The 21,704-nt window shown below is 39.9% G+C and overlaps 1 protein-coding gene across 9 annotated transcripts in view; it reads left to right on the plus strand.

Annotated features, from left to right (window-relative positions):
• GSAP (gamma-secretase activating protein) overlaps positions 1-21,704 on the plus strand; it is a 79,438-nt gene that overhangs the window by 25,184 nt on the left and 32,550 nt on the right. For all 9 annotated transcript variants that reach the window (XR_011539378.1, XR_011539377.1, XM_070617036.1 and 6 more), the window contains 10 exons: positions 3,112-3,216; positions 3,458-3,517; positions 4,475-4,518; positions 5,444-5,529; positions 12,547-12,624; positions 14,050-14,127; positions 17,696-17,788; positions 17,908-18,125; positions 19,747-19,816; positions 20,371-20,453. Coding sequence is in view for 7 of the 9 variants with exons in the window: in XM_070617036.1 (XP_070473137.1) it covers positions 3,112-3,216; positions 3,458-3,517; positions 4,475-4,518; positions 5,444-5,529; positions 12,547-12,624; positions 14,050-14,127; positions 17,696-17,788; positions 17,908-18,125; positions 19,747-19,816; positions 20,371-20,453 (915 nt within the window). In the remaining 2 variants the exon portion in view is untranslated. The remainder of the gene's footprint in view (positions 1-3,111; positions 3,217-3,457; positions 3,518-4,474; positions 4,519-5,443; positions 5,530-12,546; positions 12,625-14,049; positions 14,128-17,695; positions 17,789-17,907; positions 18,126-19,746; positions 19,817-20,370; positions 20,454-21,704) is intronic.

Below are 21,704 nucleotides of genomic sequence, written 5' to 3' on the forward strand. Positions count from 1 at the left end.
CATGTGAACTGATACAAGATATATATGAAGGAGTTAATTACCTCCCTCCTCTCTACCTCCCCCCGTCTCAGTCTCCCAGGGTAACTAATGCCAGCCTGTGTGACTTTCCACACCTTTTACCTTGCTCATGCAAAGCTACACAGGGTTAGGTGCACATATGCAGGGATTCAGTTGTTTTTACCAAAATAGAATCGTAATACATATATTAATTTACCACTTTTGTTTTTACCTTTTTCCTTACTATATCACAGGTATCCCTATAGGTTTCTAAATAGAGATATAACTTTTTTCTCTAATTTTTATACATATATATATATAATAAATGGGATCGTAATATATATGCTGGGATGCTGGGGTTTTATATAGTTCAATTTTCTTTTCTTTTTTTTGCTCATTTTCCACTTCTCCCTTGCCTTTTCGCCTCTCACTTTTATTCACAACCTGGTGTGTATCCTTCCAGTCTTTCCTCCGTACCTATAAAGCCCCCAGCCCCTCCCCTGACACACCAGGGGTTTGTTTATTATTAACTCCCTCCTCACTCAACTTTGTAGAATTACTTACAAGTCAACTAAAATAGTTCCAATTCATTCTCTTTAGAAGCACCTGTTCATTCCTGGCATGAATGTACACAATTTGGCAACCATTCTCCCATGGATGCACATTCACTTGATTGCCAATTTTCTTTTTTTGTTTATTTGTTTACAGTACGAATAGTCTCAGGTGTTTTTTATAGCTTTATGTATTTGGAACACATATTCCTTTGGGCTAAATCCTCAGGGATGGCTAATTGGGTTGATGGGTGTATGCATTTAGTAACATTCAACAGAGTTTTGCCAGATTGCTTTCCAAAAAACTTGTAGCAATTCACAGTTTTACAAGCAAAGTGTAAGAGTACCCTGACCCTCTATCCATACGTAATAGGTGTATTTACCTTTTTTTAAAAAAATTCCAATTTGATGGTGTAAGTTGATATCATTATTATTTTAGTTTGTATTTCCCTAATATTAGTGAGTTTGAGCATCTTCTGTTCTTATTGGCTATGTGAATTTGTTTTTCTGAAAATTCCTTAGTTATATCCTTGTCTATTTTTCTACTCAGTTGACATTTTCTTGACAATTTGTGGGATCTTAACATATTATTGATATTAAAAATAATTTCCTTCAATATTTAAATAGTCTGCATCAAAATAGTCTTTCTTTGAAGATTTTAATCTTAAACTTAGGTGAACAAAATTGAAATGGAAAATGGCATTTATTAATTATATATCTATGATTGAAAGCTTTAAATCAAGAGGCCTGGCAGGAAATGACCAGGAGATGTGGGCTGGAGCTCAGGGCCACCAGAGGCCAAGTGGATAGCAGGGCGAGGACAGGTCAGTGATAAGAAAAATGTCAGACAAAAGAGGAAAGACCAGGCGGAATCCCAAAGCTACCACTGAGAATTTAGAGGAGAGAGTTAAGGAAACAAGTCAGGGTCAGGAACTGAAAATGAGCATAGACAGAGGACTGGCTGGCTAGCAGAGGGATTGGGAGCCCCAGAGACACTGCAGAGAGAGTGAGGGCAGGGACACTTGTCAGAGCCCAGAAAGAATTTTGGGCCAAGACGGTGCAGCCTCAGCATTCCTTCCTCTGTGTGCCCCTCTGTGAGGCACTTCTGCCCTTATTCTTAAAGGCTTAGGTGACAGCTTCTTAGGGTAACGTGTGGTTCCACGCATTCGTCACAGCATCCCTGCGAGGTAGAGGTGGTATTGTAATTATCCCCATGTTTACAAGAAACACAACAACCAAGACTCACAGAGGGGAGGGACAAAACTGAGATGTGAACCTGGGTTGCCACACTCTGATGATCATGTTCTTGTCACTATATACCTTTATCTGAGAGTTCCCAAATCGACCCTAACCTAACAAATTTCAGAAAAGTGAAAACAAGATGGGTTGCCCAAGTTTAGAGTCAGACAGGGATTCTTGGGTCCTTTTTCCAGCATCTCTTTCCTCTGGCCTAAATGTAATGGACCCAGGCAAGCAAGAAATAGAGGTGTATGATTCTGCATGCCCTGTGCCTTCCTTGAGTTCCAACTTAGCCTCAGTGGAGAGATCCTTATTAGGATTAGAGATGGTTTAGCCACGAATATGGGCCATTCTGACATTCCCTTTTTCCCTCATTTTTTTCTACCTCAGCCTGTCTTCCTTCTTTACTTATCTGTCCCAATATAGATTACTTTTTCTTGATAAGCATTTTGAGAAAGGAGAATTCTTAATTCCTTGTATCACATTTGTCATTTCCATGGCAATTTACTCTTGCATACCTTATTTCGCTTTCCTCATTTTGAGAAGCATTCCTTGAGTACTGTTACATGCTAGAAACAATGAAGACATTGAGACTATAAAGGTGTTGGAGAAGAGTGCATACTCATTGGGGTAGACTTCTAATTAGAATGTAACTGTAATAGAATTATGCCAAAGTACCGTAGGAATACAGAGGTGGGGGGCTTTGCCTTCGTCTTGCGAGGTGAGAGAAGGCTTTGTACAAGAGGCAGTGCCTAAGCTGGGTCTCGAAGGATGAGCAGTGAACTACTGCTGAGAGATGGGCAGAATCATCTACTCGTTGTGGAAGACATAAAGGTGGGAAGCATGACCAAAGCCACGTGAAGTTCATGGCAGATCTGGGATCATTGCCCGGTACTCCCCACTCCCAGGCCTGAGTTTTTCCTTGGCATCACAACCTCTGTCTCTGGTAGTGAAGCTTTGTCTGCAGATGCCTGAGCAGGTTATGTCCAGAACAGCAAGCTCTGAATCTTCTATTAGCCCAGCTGTTGACTTGCGTTAGGTGTGGCCTTGCCTTCAACAACCCCAGCCTGTCTGTCAAACTAGGAACAAGAATAATGTAGTTTGTTATAGAGTATTTGGGAAGAGCAGGTCGTGAAATGATGCCTTACATCTATTCTGGAAAGACTTTCCATGTGTATGTGTTGGGGGTAGAGAACTGCTAAAAATAAACTATGGAAATATTTACATGTGTTGTAAAGATAGAATATACAAAATAACAATGAAATCCAGATATATTCTATTTTAAAATAGTTATTAATTTTTAAAAATCTCTATGCCTCTTTAGGTGATTAAAAATTCTGGCCGTCTCCCAAGAGAGAGAGTAGCTGAGGATTTTGTTTGGGCTCAATGGGACACGTCAGAGCAGAGACTATACTACGTGGAGCTGAAGGTAACAGCTAGTCCACTGGCCCTCCTTTTTATATGGACCTTTTAAATTTGACACTATCATTATTGAAATTTACTACTCACTTCATTTTCATTCATGGGGGCAGTCAACGAAGGTTCATTAAAAATAGCAAAAGGTTTTCCTTACTGTTTGTTTCTTGACTGCTTCCTTTTCTCTCTCTCTCTCTTTTACTAGTGTTTGGTTCATTTTTTGGTCATTTGTCATTTATTGTTTTCTCTTTTAGAAATCAAGGAGTATCTTAAAATGCATCCAGTTTTATGCTGACGAGAACTTTAACTTAATGGTAAGTCTAGAGAATGATCGGGCTGCAGGAAGTTTTATAACCCTTTGCCCCCTTTTGAAGAGAATTGTTCTCCCAAACAGCGTTGTGGCATTCTTGATGTTGCATTAGTCACTTGTATGAGCAAGTAAAATAGTTCTTGCCGTCTGGAGGCTTCAACTCTACAACAAATGCAATTAATATAGGTGATTGGAAGACCACACACAGGAAATGTCTGCTCACCGAATGCCTCCCGTTAAAGAAACTAAGGCTGAGAGTGAGGATTAGTGGAGGAAATAGGTGTGGTCTATAGCACATAGCTTTCGGTGCTCACAAGTCATTTGATCCAAAAGGACTCGTGAGGACGGTAGATTTGAGTATAAGGTAAAAAGTCAGTGAGAGGGTATAGTTTATTTAAATCTAGCATCAGTCCTGGAAAAGCTGTTTGGAATGCTAGCCTTCTGCTGAAGAGTCATAAATATCTTTATCTGTGATGGACAGAACATTGTTTTTCTTCTTGACTAGGATTAGTATTGGTGTCTAATACGGAGTGATGTACCATTACAAGAATTTCATTTATTCCTCCTGCCCTTTTTTTTGACTCACTCTTCCTCCTTCTGAAGACACCCAGTCCTTCCCTCTTTATGCGGCCATCTGTATCTTGTAAAAGTCTGCTCTTTCCAATTGGTTTATTATGCAATCTGTTTGTGGTACTCATATCTGAGGCAAAGTTTGCCAAGTGTCAGCCCTTTAAGGGATAAATATACATCAAGTTTTTGGTTGTACGTAAACTCCAGAATATTCCCATTGGACTTTCCGTGCTGTGGATCTGGGGGCTAACCTCTGAAGATAATGACGGGTAAACGGGCTTTGTGTCGTCAGGCAAGCACAGCGCTGTCAGGCTTGCTCTGGTTTCAGAACTATCATCACTTGACTAATCTCATTCTTTTGTTTGTTTTCTCCTGATTTTTTTTTTGACAGTTTGAAGCACCCTTGGACATAGCATTAAGTGACTCAGGATTTAAGTAAGTTATTCATAGATTACTATTAATTTTTTTGGAAACTCATGGACAGAATGATTATATTTATGCCTAATCTATAATTTGTACCTGGTGGTGTGCAGATAAAAAGACAACCTGATATTCCGTGTGTGCACGCATGCGTATTCTTTTATGTTGCTGTTCTCTGTAGGGAATGTAAACAACTTTATCAAGCACGAGCACAGGGTTGCTTCATGTCAAGTCAATCGTATTGATTTTCCTAGCCGTTTCTTTGTGTAGGGCGCCTGCATTTATTTTAATCCATGGAGGCGATCTCTTTGTGATTCAGTAAAAGGATTCGGTATGTCACAGTCACATTCAGGATCGAACATCAAACCGTTTTCTATCGCCATCAAAGATGATGCCGCAGGTCAATCCATTTGTAGCTCAGCTGAGTCTATTGCTTTACTTTTTTTCTGTTTTTCTTTTTACGCAAAAGATGAATTTTTTTTCTCCAAACTATCTTACATGTAGCATGAGGCACTTTTGAAAAAAATAGACGCAAGACCATCAGCGCACAGAAGAAACGAAAGTCTTCTTGAATTAGAGTAATGATAATCCGAAACTGTTATATATTTTGCTAGCTTTACTTACAATATATGAATATTCCGTTATGCTTATTTTGAAGCATAGTGTATGCATACAGTATATTAAATCAGAAAAAAGTTATAGAAATACAAGTTGAAAGTAATATATATTTTTCTCTGTTGCCAGGGCCATGTCATTTATGTACCATGTGTTTTTTTTAATTATTGTTTTACAGAAATTTTTAACAAAAGAAACATGTTATCTACTTAAATTTCTCAGAGACATGTCTCTAACTCTGTGGGTATGTTATAGTGGTTACTGTCCTGTTTGAGGGAACTTATTTTTAAATGCATTCATAATTTCTTATCCTTTACGTTCTTAGTCTTGTCAACTTTGGATGTACTGATCTGCAAGACCAAGAAAAATTTTCTGAACACCCGACCCTGTGTGTTTTTACCAACCATACAGGTAGAACCTTGGTTGTATTTATCAATCTATTAATTATACTTGAGTTCTGTACAAAATTTAGTCATTGTTTAGCTATATGGATCCTGAAAATAAAATATAATAGAGCCACATTCTTACATAAGTGATCATATGGATATTTATATACCAAATTACCTTCTCCACTATAATTTTATACATCTGTTGTCTATAAAAGAGCCACAGTCAGCAGAGTTATTGATCTACTAGTTATTATTTGTATGACTGTTCTAAGCGGGGGATGGAGTCATATTTAATCAATATAATTCTCTCAACTGCTCCATCTTTTCACATATGTCATTCAATGATGGGAAAGCTTTTTGTGTCGGGATTACTGATGTGTTTGGTTCTAAACCCACGTACTTGTCTGCTTTAAGAGCTGTGTTATCACCTACTGAGCTCACAATCAATGCTTGTCAAAGTTATTAGTGTACAATATTCTGTCTCTTAACACCTGTTTATTGTAGATAGAGAAAATAGAGAAGGAAAAATAATACCTAAAAATGAGAGAAGAAGAGTATGGTTACATTCAATGAATCTGGTGAAAAAAACTGCTCATTAACCTTTGTAATCATCTAAATAATCGACTCTAATAACTAAATCTAGTAGCCATTTTTAGTATTCCAACTTGAGTGAACAATTACCACTTGAGTTAAGTAGCACTTGGACTAAAATTGTATTCCTCTAAAGCCACATTATGTAGTATTCATTAAGCCAACATTTATGGAGCTCTTACTGTGTGCTAGGTATTGGGGACCCAATGATGAGCAGAACTGACCTCATCTTTATTAATATAAAGGTTACTATTTGTTGTGGATTTTAGACATTAAATAAGTGCACACATAGCATTTACATAGAATCGTGAGAGTACGGAAGCCATGAGAGCATGTGATGGAGGTTTAATGGAAGACCCTAGAAATAGAATAGAAATATGTTCTAGTTCAGCTAGTCCATCCCTGTTTCTCTCTCCCTCCGAGATAGCCTGTCCTGTTCTGTCTTAGTCTTGAAAATTGTCCCCTTGCCACCTCGCTCCTTCATAATCCATCTCATTTTTTCCTCTCCGTCCCAGGGCTCCCTCAACCACACAAGTCCCTCCGTAAATCGGTCCTGGGGAGTTTAGGGAAGGAAGTGGTATTTCGCTTGAGACTTGAAGGATGTGTATGAACTGCAAACAGTGTGACCCAAGTCGAGAGAGCAAGGGGAAGAGGATTGTGAGAGAAAGCTGAGGAGGTGGGCAGGGGCCACATTCTTTAGGGCCTTGTAGACCATGGAAAGATTTTAGATTTTATCCTAAGAGTTATAAGGTCATTAAAGGATTTGTTTTTTTCTCCTTATGACATTTTATTTTGAGAATGCTCCAGCATACAGAAAAGTGTTAGAATGAACATCCACGTACCTTTCACTTAATCATATCATTTACAACGTTGGCTTTATCATTCTCCCCATGTATAGGTACTATTTTCTTCCTTTTGACAAAACTGTTCAAAAATAAGTTGCAGACATCCTGACACTTTACCAGTGAATAATTGAGCACGTATCTCCTTAGGTTAAAGACATACTTTTACGTAACCTCAGTTCCATTATCCCTGAAAGAAATTAACTACATTAATCGGTAAACTATTTTATCTTCAAATTTCTGTAATTGTTTCAAAAAAGTCCTGTACATGTGTATGCATATAAATGAATAAGTATATGTATGTACATAACTTTTAAAGTCAGGATCCCATCGCTATTCACGCATTATATTTGGTTATGTCTTTGTGGTCTCTTTTAATGTAGACCGATTCCCACATCCTCTCCTCTGCACTTTTTTTCTTTTCACAGCATTGGCATTTTGAAGAGTCCAGGACATTTGCCTTGCGGAAGGTCCCTCATTCTGGATTTGTCTAGTTGTTTCTTTGTGGAAGTATTAACTTCTTCCTCTATCCTCCACATTTCCTGTAGATTGGAGGTCAGACCTAAAGGCATCGTTAGACATAGGTTAAACATTTGTGGTAAGAGTACTTCGTGGGTGATGTTGTGAACTTTATTTGCACCAGATCAGGCGGCATGTAATGTCAGGACATCCTATTATTTTTGATGCTAAGTTTTGTCGTTTGGTTATGTGGTGACCACTGTCTGTCTGCCTCGTAAAGGGACAGTTTAACCTTTGCGTTAGGAATCTGAGGTGATACTTTGGCATCATGTGACTATCCTAATCCCCAACAACTTTTCACCGGGAGGTTTTAGGATCCACTGATGCCCCTTCACTGAAGTGTTTTAGGCAGACAGTGACATGATTAGATCTGTGTCTTTCAAAGATCACTGTGGCTGCTGTGTGAAGAATGGATCAGGGAAGGCAAGAGGAAAAGTTAGGATGAAAAGAGGTGAGCAGTTAGGATGAGGGTGTATGCGTACACCTGAGATGAGGGCAGCTTGAACAGGATGCGCGGTGGAGGCGGAGGGAACTAGACGGGCTTGAGATGCATTTTGGAGATGGAACTGAGAAGGCTCATTATAACGATGGAGAGGAATGGATCTCAGGTCTCTGGGATAATGAGATGGGTGAACCGGAGTGCCATTTACTGAGGTGTAGTGGTTTTGGTGGGGCTTAGAAAGGGAGATTATGAGTTTTGCTTTGGACACTTTAAGAGCTCTGGACCTTAGAAGAGGAATCAGGACTGGAGATGATAGATGTGGAAGCTGTTCGACTATAGCTGGCCTTCAAAGCCGTGGGAGGGGTGTCAGGTTGAAAGGGAAGAGTTTAGAAGTAAGATCTGGGGATAAAAATATGTAAAGGTTAGGTAGAACATCCAAAGAAAAATGAAAAAGAGTGTCTGGAGAGAGGAGGAAAACCAAGTGTGATATTATAGCAGCCAAGGCCAGAGGGGTTTCCCAAAGGAGAGGGCTAGTCTCCGTTAATGAGTAGGGGGAGACTGAGTCCATTGGGTCTAGCAGCACGGAGGTCACTGGGAGTAGTTGGTGTTGGGTGGCTGAGGTGAAATCTTGGCTGTGCTGGGTTAAGTGGCATGTGGGAGTTGAAAAAATCATCATAGCACGTGTAGACATGAGAGAGGCAGCAGCTGGAAGGGAAAGTGGGATTTAGGGAATATTATTTTTGGTGATGGGAGAGACTCCAGTATGTCTGGATGCTCACAGGATGTTTAGTGGCAAGAGAAAAGATGACAGTACCCAGCAGGGAGGAATAACTGGTACAGTGAATTTGCTTAGAAGGCGAGATGTCATGGGATCCAGAGCTCGTGTGGAGGGACCAGGGTGGGTGCTTCCCTGGGTCTTCACGTTAATTCATTGGGTATAAACAATCATTTGAGGCTCTTATTCTGTGAAGCTTTTATTCCTTTTCATTTTGTCCCCACAGGAATTTCTCATGAACAGAGGCAGCGATGACTTATAAATTGGCTCTCTATGACATATCTTATTTAATAAAATGTTAGGTGTATCTGGCATAGCTGTGAAAGAGTCTGTTTTTTCCTTTCTCAGCAATGTCTAGGAGAATAGAAATGAGGCTTGCTCTTCCTAGTCAGCTCTGAAATAGAATAAATAAGCCTGTTTCAAATGGGATGTTTCCAGATTTAAGGTGAAACAAGTTGGAGAAGCAACCTTTTGGTTTACGTCGAAGCTGTCAGTTCATGTGTTTCCCAAATTGCTTTTCAAAAATTATTTCTTACCTTTGTGGTAAAACAAGCACACAAACGAAAACCTACTTTAGCCAAGGAGGAATGGAGAAGAGAGAAAATAGTCTAATTCCTATACCACTGTCTCTTTAATAGAGGGCTTAATTTTCCACTGGTGTGGAAACCGGAAAACATGGTTCGTGAAAGGAATGCCGATAGACTCAGGGCCTCGTACAAACCCAGCTTATTTCAACTGTGACATTAGTGGGGATGCTCTAGTAGGATTTGTCACATATTGGTCGTTGGGAGCCACTTTGTCTATTCAGCATTACTTCCTACATCCTTGAAAGCATCTTTGTCCTGCATTTTCCTGCCCTAGGAAATGAAACCTACTACCTTCCAAGGAATTAGAGGTGCTCACGATGGGGGTGCTCATGAGCTGGTGGGCACGAGAGCTCTGCTGTGGTCAGGTCGCTTGTGTATGAAGATTATGAGTTCATATGGATTTTTCTAATGGGTCTTTTACAGCAGGAGAGTAACTCAGAGACTTGCTAAAGCAATGAAGGACAGAACATACTCTCATTCCTTCCGTGTCTGATGGTCAACCCTGAAGCTGTACCTGGGGCAGTCTTGTGTGTTCTAAGGCAGGGGCTGCGGTTCTTTCTTGTGCACCATCTCCTGGGAGGTAGGGAGGGCTGAAAAGTATAAACTCTCCTTCCTGTTCATATAATTGCAAAAGTTGCCCTTCACCAATTCCCAGAATTAGGTCCGCGTTGTAGCATTTTGTAGAGCTTTCACTATGAGATAATTTCCTTAGGAAAACTTTGTCCATAATAGCTTTCATTGTCCACATGGTTTCCCGAAGGCTAGCCAACTTCGAGATGTTATCTTCATCATTGATGAATATTTATTAAGCATCTCTGGATACACTGTCAAGAGCATGCTTTGTTTCTTTCAAACTGTGATTTCCCTCGACTTGTAAATAGCAGCAAAATTATTCTGGAAGAATAGTAATAGCAGCTAACCTTTGTAGCCGGACATAACTTCTTTGCCAGAGTTTTGTACATATTATCTCATTTAATTCTCCCATAAGAGCCATAGGAAGTAGATTCTATATTTTTTTATTTACAGGTGAGGAAACTGAGGCTTAGAGAATTTAATTAATTTGCCTCAGGCAAATTTAAAAAATACTGATGCCTGGGTCTCAACCCCCGGGATTCTAGTTGATCTAAGGTGGAGCCTGGGGGTCTGTGAGCCCAGGTGAGTTTACTGGATTTCCAGGGTTGAGAGCCAGTGCTCCAGAGCTGTGGCGTCCACTATGGTAGCCCCTAGCCACATGTGGCTATTTACATTCAAGGTACTTAAAACTAAATAAAATGAAAATGGAATTCCTCATCACACTAGCCGCATTTTGAGTGCTCAGTAGCCACACGTGGCTAGGGGCTACCATATTGGACAGCACAGATATAGGACATTTCCGTTAGTAAAGAAAATTCCATGGATGTGACAGCTTTGCAGAGCGTCTGCACTCTGCATTTCACCTTGCTGTGTCTTTTTTTTCCCTTCCTTTGGGATTGGGAGGGGAGCTAAACTACTACCTGACTGTCTGGAAATATTTGCGTATGAGATCGGAATGCGGCTCTCAGGGTGTGTAATGAGGTACACTTATTCTACATTCACTTTAACTTTCTTCAAAACAAGGCAAACAGTGACCTCCATTCTTTGAACAATGGTGTATGGCGGATTTTGCTAGAATGGAGGTAACGATCTCCCTTATATTGTCGACATTTCATGTTCATTTCTCAGGATAGATTCTTCGAAGAAAAATTACTGGCTCCACGATGTGAATGTATTTAACTCTCTACTGAACTGTTTTTCAGAGAGATGGTGCTAGTTCACTTTTCCACTACTGTTATTTGAGAATGTTCTTCCTGCCGCTCCCTCGACAGAATTGATGATCATTTTTAAAACTTTTCTAATTTGGAAGGAAAAATATGGTGCCTTGTTTTAATTTCATCTTTTTTTCTTTTTTTTTTACTAGAGAGGCTGAAGTTTTAACATGTTTGCTAACAATTTCTTTCTCCTTGTGATCATAGAACATAAAAGAACGGGATAAACCAATAGTGTTTTGCTGGTAGTATGTTTGCTTTATGAAAGGAGTCAAAGTGGTACATGGGACCTCTGTAACTCTTATAATTATTATTTTTGTTTACGCTTTAGTATAACATCACTTTTATTCTTAGTGAGTCTGCTGTAATTTTAAAGAAAAGTTATCATTGTGTGCTCAGTACCCATAACAGTAATTTTACATCTTACAGAATTGTTACTGTTTTTATCTGATAAAGTTATTCTTTTTTATTTGTTTAAGATATTGCAATAAAGTGTACTTCTAACAATATTTTACATCTTAAATGTCATTAACAATAGTCATGGATGATAAATACTATAACAGAATGCTTATAAATGTCTTGAAATAGCCTTCTTAGGGAAAATGGTCTTTTTTTCCTACCATGATTCTTTGATAAAGGAAGTATGCAGTGTAAGAGAGGAAATATTGTGGTTCACTGGTTCACAGAGCTAGTTTAATATTAGCTCAGGGACTAGAACCCAGGTTTCAAGACTCCTTGTCGAGTTCCTTTCCACCCCAGAAATCTCCTATTTCAGGTAATGACATAAAGGTCAGCATCAGAATAGAAGTATCAGTTTAAGCATAATGCCGTCATTTGTAGGTCATGATGGACTCATCTAGTCTATCCAGATAGCAACAGCCGCTAGAGACGATGGACAATTTTATACACTGAAGGAGATGAGAAGGCTGAGGGTGCTGGGAGTGACAGGGTAAGTGAAGGCAGTCAGGGTCACGTGGAAAGGCCACTCTATGCTGGGGCTCTCCTTTGCCCTTGGGCCAAGGCCCTCAGTGACCCAAATATGGGTGGCTATGGGCTCACACACCATGCTTGCTCTTATTGTCCTAGTTTGCCTTCCATTCTAGATAAGCAAGAAGACTGGAAACTTTCTGTAAAGAGGAGACACAATTTTTGATAAACTAGGGTATGTGCTGGAAGGCAAGCTAGATAAGAGGGCAGGGTAGTCTGTGTATATTAGGAGATTTCACACACTCCCATGATTTCACGTACGGGAGTGTCTCTATTCATTTCCCTTCCCTTCAAGAGCCTGTCCCACAATGCATTGCCTATAGTGGGTGCCGAGAAATTGTTGAATTGAAATTTCTTAGCAGCTTGTTAATAGACCATTTCTAGAATTTGGGAATCACCGATGAGGCATGTTGAGGCAGGACATCTAAAGGAATAGAAATAAGGTTAAGTGGCTTAGGAAACTTTTTGTCTATGATTCTTTTAAGCTCTACTAAATACTTTTTTACTTCTAGGAAGTCTGTGTGTATGTTACAGCCCGAAGCTTGACTCTTGGGAACAAATCACGTATTCAGTGTTCTACTTTCATAAAGGTACTTTCCATTTGTTCTTATGTTTTACTTTTACATAATCGCTTTTTCCACATAGTAGCAAATTAGATTTTAAAGACTTATTACCTTGCAATAAATTATATCAGTACATTCTATACCTTTATACCATCATGTAATACACATTTCCTGAAGAAATTCACTTCTGATGAATATTGTTACCTGAAGATTTTTACATATTATATATTTTTTATTCTGACCTATATCTTTTTCTAGCTCTGTAGACCAATCCTAATGGATGTATTTGCCCAAGGTGTGTTTGTTTGCTTTTTTATTATTACTGATTGGAAAATATCAATAGATTTAACTTACAAAGTTACCTAAGGTTTTAGTTAAAACCTTCCATGATGTCAGGCCTTAACAGGTCTTAGACCTAAGATATGTTTATTTCATTTCACACCTCTGTGGCCTGAAAAATTGATGTGTCAACAGTCAGCCCGGGGAGCAGGGGGAAAGTGCACAACATTTTCCAGTTCTGTGGTCGGTCACAGTGTGCTCTTGAGTAGTTTTAGTGTGAACCATGCCAAGGAGTATTTATTTTGCTTAGTGAGTTCCTTAAAATTAATATTTATGTAGTACATACTGTGGGTGGAGTTAAAATTTTTTAAAGATGGATTTTTTCCAAAATTTAAAAAATTTTATGCCAGACCACACCAGAGTTTATTATTCCACAGGAGTGCCTAGGATTACCTTCAGAAGTTAGAGATCAAGGTTAAAAAGTTTAATAACTTGCTCAATAATGAAGAAACTAAAAGCAACTTCAGAACTAGACACACAGACATGTCACTTAAGGACGGGGATACATTCTAAGAAATGCGTTGTTAGGCAATTTCGTCGTTATGCGAACATCACAGAGTGTACTTACACAAACCCAGATGGTACAGCCGCTACACACCTAGGCTATATGGTATTCATCTTATGGGACCACCGTTGTGTATGCAGTCCGTTGTTGACCAAAACGTCGTTATGTGGCGTGTGACTGTAGACTTGCTTTAATAGTATAAATTTGATATTTTGTGGAAAGTTTTCACACATTCTTCTGATGACTAAAACCAATAAATAAACTTTTCTGTAGATTAAGAGCAACGAGCCAGCTGGCGTCCTCCATCTCTTGGATCCTTACGTAGATTCCTTCGGATCCTTCCCTGCCAGCACAACCTACCTTTTAAGATCTAAGATGATCTGTAAACCCAGAACTACTGGATCGTGACCGCACTCCGGTGATCCACCTGCAGTGCTGGCTTTGGGAGAATGATGGGGAAGCTGGAAATCGAGGAGTCGGAAGGCACCTGCTCTGTCGGTGTCACAGTTAGTCAATGTTGAGAGTATCGCAGAGTCACTGCCTTGGGTGGGATTCCAGCTCTCTGTTTCTTAACGTGCTTTCTCTGGCTTCGCGTTCTCTCTCCACAGGGCACAGCAAGACCTTCACCGCTGCCCTTGGGAGTGCTGACTCACGTGTGACAAAGGGCATTACTTTTCTCAACCTTGGTGAGTGACAGAGACGCATGCTCTGTTCTGACCCTTCCTTCCGGTGCACGCTATGCCTCAGCCTTCCGTATCTCATTGTCTTCTCTCTACACCCTATCATCTCACGCCTCTTTGAGACTTGGATTGTGATGACAATCACTGACCTTTTTGAAGCCTGATAGGAGGAGGTTTTTTTTTTGGAAACAACCCCCCCTCAACTCCATCAGTCTCCTCGGTTGTTGGGGGGTGGGGGTGCCTCTCCCTTTTTAGAGAATCTACACTGTGAGCTTTCTTATGTTTTTAGTTTAGCAACCCTAAAAGCCATTTGTTAGTATAAAAAGGATGACAGTGAAAAGATGTTCCCCAAAAACCTATGAGAAATAAACATCATGTAGTCCCTTGATTCTAGAGAGGACAAGGCGTTTGGGAAATTGTCCATCCCTGTTGCTAATTGCTAAAAGCTTCCGAGTCCCATAAATGATTTATGGATCAGTCTGAGCTTGTTGCTTTTCGTCAAGTAAATATGGTAAAGGGCACTTGAGTGTTATTAAGGGAGTCTATGTGGAAGCGTATTAAAGGAGTCTAGAAGGAAGAAAATAAAGAAAGGGTTTACTGTGCCTCTCTAAGCTGCTTGTCCATGCTCACTGGGATGTGAGGCACAAACAGGTTAGCCCAAGACTGAAGAACAGAATGCTTCCTGCCTACGTATGGGACATGGCACCATATTTAAGAAAGAAAAGCTACTCTGGTGACAAAGGTCCAGGAAGGTGTGATGTGAGGGAACTGGGCAAAGTGAGAACGAAAATGGTGAGAAAGTCCATAAAAAGGTTTTTATTTTGGCTGATACTATTGACAACGTGAGATCTCTTATGCTAAGAGGGCCGGCATGTGGCACGCTTTACCGTGAGCTGTGAACTGGCGGGAAATGGCCTTGGAGGGGCCTGGCTCTACAGCTCCCTGTGATGAGAAAGAGAAGTATAAGTCTTCCTGGGTCTGGGACTCGATTCTTATCAGCAGGGCTGTATTGGCATCCTGTCTCAAGAGTGATGTGGGAAACTTTCCCCTAAAAAAACAGCATTTTGTGAGGTCAAAGGTATCCATCCTTTTCTTACCCCTGGGAATGACTCCTAAAAAGGGCAGGCACGATTTAATCTATGGTCTTCCGAGTGTAGAGAGGGCAGAAATACTAGAGTTGTGTAAAAATAGGCTATCTTACATGAGTCATCTTTCCTTCTTAAACACACTTTATTTTACAGGCACAGAATTGTACCCAAGATTAAAAGTATTCAGGAAGTAATTTTTATGACAACAATATTGCTTTTCTGAATGATGTATTTTTTGCTATTAATTGTGTGCATTGTCCCTGAATTGTCACCTTATTAAAAGGAGCTTATATTGATTCAAAGATTAAAGAATAGAATTTTTTGAAATTTTTCATGAACTCCAATCACATCTATATAAGAAAGTTATGTTTCTAAATAAAAAGCTATCGTTTTTTAAAATGAATACTGTATGCTAACTGTTTTACTGAAGTTACCTTGGTTCTTACAACAATTCTGCTTAGTAATGTTATCCCTGTTTTACAGATAATGAAACTGAGTCTCAGAAAGACTGAGATGTGTGTCCAAGCTTCCTTTAGTGTCTCTTATCGGGGCACTGTACTAGTTTCTTATTGCTGCTGTAACATGTCACTACAGATTTAGGGCTTAAAACAACACAAACATTCTCCTCTGGAGGTCAGAATTCTGAAATGAGTCTGGAGGGGCTAAAATCAAGGTGTGGGCAGAAATGGTTCCTTCTGGAGATTCCAAGGAAGAATGCATTCTTTGCTCCCTCCAGCATTGAGAGGCCAGCACTTCTTGGCTTGTGACCACATCACCCCGATCTCTTTCTTCATCTTACGGTCTTCTAGTCTGTTGTCAGAGCTCCCTCTTATAAAAACATCTGTGATTACATTATCCACCTGGGGAGTCCAGGATACTCTCCCCATCTCAAGATTCTTAACCACATCTGCAAGGTCCCTTTTATCACTTCAGGTCATGTATTCACAAGCTTTGGAAATTAGGCCGTCATTCAGCCCACCACAGGTACTGTTGACGTTTTTTTGTGAGACAACAATTCTTTGTGTGAGAGTGTCCTGCACATTGGGAGGTTTAACATCCCCGGAGCCCACTCACTAAATAAGAATCCCTTTTCCACCACAAAGATTGGGACAACCCGGAACACCCTCATATGTTTCCAAATGCCCCCTCTCCCAGGAGCATAGTACCAGCCTAATTAACTGGGTAAATGGTAGGGCTAGGAGTTAACCGAAGTCATTTGATGCCCAAACCCTTTCCATTGTGCTCTTCTATATCACTATTGTTGTTTTTCTACTTAAATGTTGCCATAATAATATTATTGCAACCATTTGTGCTAAGCACTTTAACATCATTTAATCCACAGTGACTGCAAGGACACTTATAAGTCAACTAGTCAGAGTTTTACATCCTCTTTCCTTTCCACAGAATGCCTTCTATACAAGTGATTAGCATGTCTTTCTTTGCTTCATAGAGCAAAAGAGTCCAGCTGGCTCGCTTCTAATCTAAATGTTTCATCTACACGAAATTCATTGCTATCGTGTGAATTTCCGTTTTTCTAAGATCCCAGAAAAATTATTGGTAAGGGCTACTTCCACCCTCCCATTCTCCAGAAACCTATTCTTACACCTTGGCTCAATCTGTGTACAAATGTTCTTGGTACAAAAATATCTTGTGCAGAGACCGTGAAGGTGTGAATCCTAGGCAGCTAGCTATGCAAGGAAATAAATGAGTACTCCACGAAGTGTCAGAGTGCCTACAGAGGTCGTTTGCATGAATATCAGTTTAAAGCTTCTCTAAACAGAATGCTGATGATGATTGTGATGATGATGATGGTGATGATGATGATTGTGATGATGGTGATGACAATGATAATGGTGACGATGATGGTGATGATGATAGTGATGATGATGATGATGGTGATGATGATAGTGGTGGCAATGATAGTGGTGACAATGATGGTGATGACGATGACAGTGACGATGATAGTGATGATGATAGTGATGACGATGATTGTGATGATGATGGTGGTGATGATGATGATAGTGATGACAATGACTATGATGACGATGGTGAGTGGGGAAACACGGGAAACTAAATTTTAGACGTTCCCCAAACTGAAAAACTATGAAGGAAGTTCCCATTATGAGCTATTCCCAGCCTTCCAGATTAAGGAATAATTCATGTTGCTTAACATTTTTTATTCTAATTTGCTCTCAGAGATCGTTTAGATTCATATAAAGCCACAATTTACTTAAAAACAAAACTACAGATTAAATTAAGATAACCAGGGCTAAATGTCCAAAGGAAATTAGCCACAGATAGGAATAAATGAGATCTGGCTGTAAGAGGAACTGTGCTGGCATCAGCCAGCTTGTGATTACATTGGTCAGAACTTCTGTGTTTTAAAACATTTAGAGGAGAATAGGGATACTGGGAAGTTCTGGGCTTTGTCTGCACGTGTACAGCTCTGACCGCATGTGGACAACTTAAATCTTTCTCTTCTACAGACTATTTCGTAGCTGTTTACTTACCTGGTCATTTCTTTCATCTACTTAACATTCAGCACCCAGACCTGGTCTGCCACAGTTTGTTTCTGACAGGTATGGTTGTAGTTTTTCCCTCATGAACGTGGTCCATTTGGGTTTGTTTCGGCTTTAATATTTACGTTTGGGTGAGAAGGGGTTCCTTTATTTACTGATCTACTTTTTTTTTTTGCCAGGAAACAATGAAGTGGTTGATATGCTACCTCATGGTCCTTTACAGTCGCTGTCAGGGTCCCTGATTCTGGATTGGTGTTCTGGAAGGCTCTATAGGGCAGACCTCAACCGGTCGTATTTATTAGAGTTCCTGTGGGACGCCCGGCTGGACTGGGAGAAGATGGCTGTGCTGCATTGTGTGCTCTCGTGTCGCCAAGACACACGGTTCCTGGAAGCCAAGGTGGGCACGTGGCTTAAGTTTAAAAATTGGCAAATAGACAACACCAAATCTATATATTTAGTGGTTGAAATGAACAGGAGTTGTTTTTATTTGGTAACAATTAATTGAGGTCTGTTGAACGTATTTTTCTCTTGTGCTCCTTTTTTATGGCTCCCCACCAGACCTCAGACGGTGAGGGCGTGTCTGTTCTTCTGACTCCTCTCTTTTCCATGTTAGAATAAGTGTTAGCGGGGTCAGTAACATTCTAAGGAAGTGCTCCGTAGCAAATAGTGAGTTTCTCGATTGTCTACCTTTTCTCCTGGCCTGTATTTGGTGTCTGTCATCCAAAGGACTAAAATCTGGGGGCATATATTTATTACATTTTAAATAAAGATAGCTTACATTTACATCTATATTGCACATTGTAGTTTATGAAGCACTTTCACACATTTTGTCATTTAATTTTACGGCTATTCTGTGAAGCTGGAGAAACCTCCCTATTAGACTTGATTGGGACCAATTGGTCATTGGTTAATTGAAAAAAAGACATCTTAAACATTTTCTTTTAACCTAAGACATATAAATGTACATTTATTCATGCATCTTTTGTTGTAGGTTAAGGCTCTTTATTTGTATATTAGCTAATTGGAGTTCAAAATCATTTTTCTTATATAAAACCACTAGTAATGTGTTGTCTCTGACTTCCTGGTACTTTCTTTCTTTTTCTTTTCTTTTTTTTCCCTGAGGAGATCAGTAATTTAAAGACCCTTTCAAAGCAATCTGTGTATATTGGGTAATTTTTCTCAGTCTTTTCTAGTTGTCTCACCTACATCTAGTTTTTTAGTGTTTTAGAGACACGCCTTTGAGTCTTTCCAAAGCATTCTAGCTTTTATCGACGCAACGCTTTTTTTACATCCATATTCCACTTGTTTATAGTAATTTTTATTAAATTACCTAACTGTGAAAATAAGTACAGCTTGCATGAATAGGTTTGGAAATAAAAACAACTTATTAGTAGGGGCAGAAATGTGAGCGTGCTCTGTGGCTAGGCCAGCATTCGAGTATCCATCAGTTCTAAGGGGGTGTGGATGGGGTGGGGGGCGGGGGGGGGGGGCTTCATTCCTCCAGCAGGTGAGGATAGTTATGGAGATAGATTGAGAGGGTTGTTGACGTAACAGGGATTATCCACCCCTTGGGAGGACAGTACAGCGATGCTCACAAAGGTTGAATGGTAAGACAATGTTCGCCCTGATGACTGAGCTGGAATTCAAACCCAGGTCTGCTGCCTCCAAGCTTGGTTTGGTTTGTTTCCTCCTGTATCCCACAGCTCTTCAGGCTGGTGCTCTGCTGTTACATGGCTTCCTCTAGCAAAAACAAACATTGGGTTGAGGAAGGCTTATTTGGATCCCAGGCAAGGACATTTATTAAAAAGATGTATGAAAGGGACCTCATTTACAATGCTGTTTTATCCACACAGTCTTGTGTCATGTATCTTGAAGACAGTGTAGAAGTGAGTATATTCTTAAGCAATTCCAAAATAGATATAGAATGAAAAAGATGCATGTAGATATTGTACTTCTTTGTTGGTGACGGAAAGGCGCAGATTTAAATACCAACAAAATTGTCTTCTTGCTTTTTTAAGATTATTCAGTGGATTTCTGAGAACATCTCCGCCTGCCATTCATTTGACCTCATTCAGGAATTTATAATTGGTAGGTGTTGCCGATGTTCCATGTTAAGTTGAATCCTTGACCTTTTTGCTTAAGGGAAAGCAGTAGATTGATAATTCCTCAATCTGTCAAGATGCTGGTTAGGAGTGGTTTTTTTTTTTTTTTTTTTTACTCTATTGCAGTCAGCAGCTAATTAAATTTCATTCTCTTGTGGTTTTGTGAGAAACTGTGGCTGTTCAGAGACCTATGAGAAAAAAAGATACAATCTTGATTCTGTAAACTTGTTAGTGATTTTTTTTTCAGTAAGATATAACTTCGTTCAGTTTTGTGTTGGCTGTTTGTCTGTGAAGTGGTATAATGTCATTTCAATAGATACAAGTGCCGAATAACTATTTTTGAAATTATTCTCATTGTAAAAAGCAGAACCTGAACATTTTAATCAGTAGATAGAGCCATAAAGGTTAGCCTTTTGAGGATGAAGGATAAGGCAATGAAAACCTTTGTTGGTTTGCTTCTTTTGGTAAATTATAATGTCTACTGCTTTATTCTTCTTATTAAGCCATGTCTTTTTTTTTTTCTTTCAAAAATCTACTCAGCTTCTTCATATTGGAGCATATATCCAGAGACAGGTAACATGGATAAACTTTTGCCGTATTCCTCAGTGCTCACTTGGAATACAGTAAGTTAACATTTTGTGTTCCTTATGTAATTAAAATTGACTCACAGTTGTGGGTCAGCTGTAGGACATTCCTGTCGCAGCGACCAAGGTTGTGATTTCATTTCTGTTTTGACTGATAAGGAACTGAGCTGGAGTTTTCTGGCAGAAAAATAATAGTGTATCCTTGCTGTTGGCCAAAGGTATTTATATAAAACAGTAGAACTGAAGGAGAAGCTCAGGGTATATGTCACTCTTCCTACCGCCAAGCAGAACTAAGCCTCTATCATCTTCAAGTGGTATTTTTATTTTTTTAGCAACTAAAGTAGATTAAAATATTTCTTAGGTTATTGTAAGTGAGGAATGGCTGGACCACTGCTGTTACTCCGAGCTGTTCTATTTACTTAGTAGATTAGCACCTTTAAGACTCTTTTTCCCAGCTTTATAAAGAAAATCTGTAATAACTCTAGAATGTCAAACCAAAGTCAGTAATCTTAAGCAAACTCACTCCATTTAACCTTTTCTTCCTGTTGGTCCAGACTCCCTCCTTTTTAACTTGGAAGAGCTGAACTAGAACACTGTGCATTTCCTCTTGAACCTGGTGCGGTAAACTGAGCCGTGTTAGATGAGAAAGTGGAAACTGTGTACAGGCTGCCCCTGGAAAAGGTTCTGCCTCTTTGTTCATATTTAGATGTTAGAACTACATGCCTAGCCCTGAGGCAGAAGCTTGTATCAAAAAGGCATTTAGAAAAATAGATTAAATTCTGGTAATGCAGACATAGGGAAATCTGTCCTGGGTTGAATTGTGACACTTCCCATTTTGTATTTATACTATCTAGATACGGTCCTTGAAAAAGTCATATCAGGTGCGTTTGGTTAATTTCTAGATTTTTGGTATGCCTGATGGAAGCGTTTTCCTCAAGACCCCTTCTCATCTTTTACTGTTAGAGTTACTAAGCTTGCATGCCTCTCTGCAGAATTATCAGAGAAAGACCTGAGCTCATTCCTTCTCCAGGCCCTCACTTTTTTCTGTAAGAACCCTTGGGAATAGACACGCCGCCTCTGTGGTCAGGTGGCAGGAAGTTTGCAGGTTCAACCACCTGAGTCAGGAAATGACTCAGCCTGCTCCCTCAGCACCCGGGGCTCTGGGTGTCCCCCCCCCGCGCCCCCCTCCTCGACCCCGCTCCGTGTGCTGTGCCCGGAGGTGGAAGCAGGACGTCTAGTTCCCAGGGTCGTGTGGAAAGGTGGGGTGTCATGTGAGTGTATCCTCCTGAC

The sequence above is a fragment of the Equus przewalskii genome, chromosome 4 (genome assembly GCF_037783145.1).
Source record: "Equus przewalskii isolate Varuska chromosome 4, EquPr2, whole genome shotgun sequence".
NCBI classification, from domain to species: domain Eukaryota; kingdom Metazoa; phylum Chordata; class Mammalia; order Perissodactyla; family Equidae; genus Equus; species Equus przewalskii.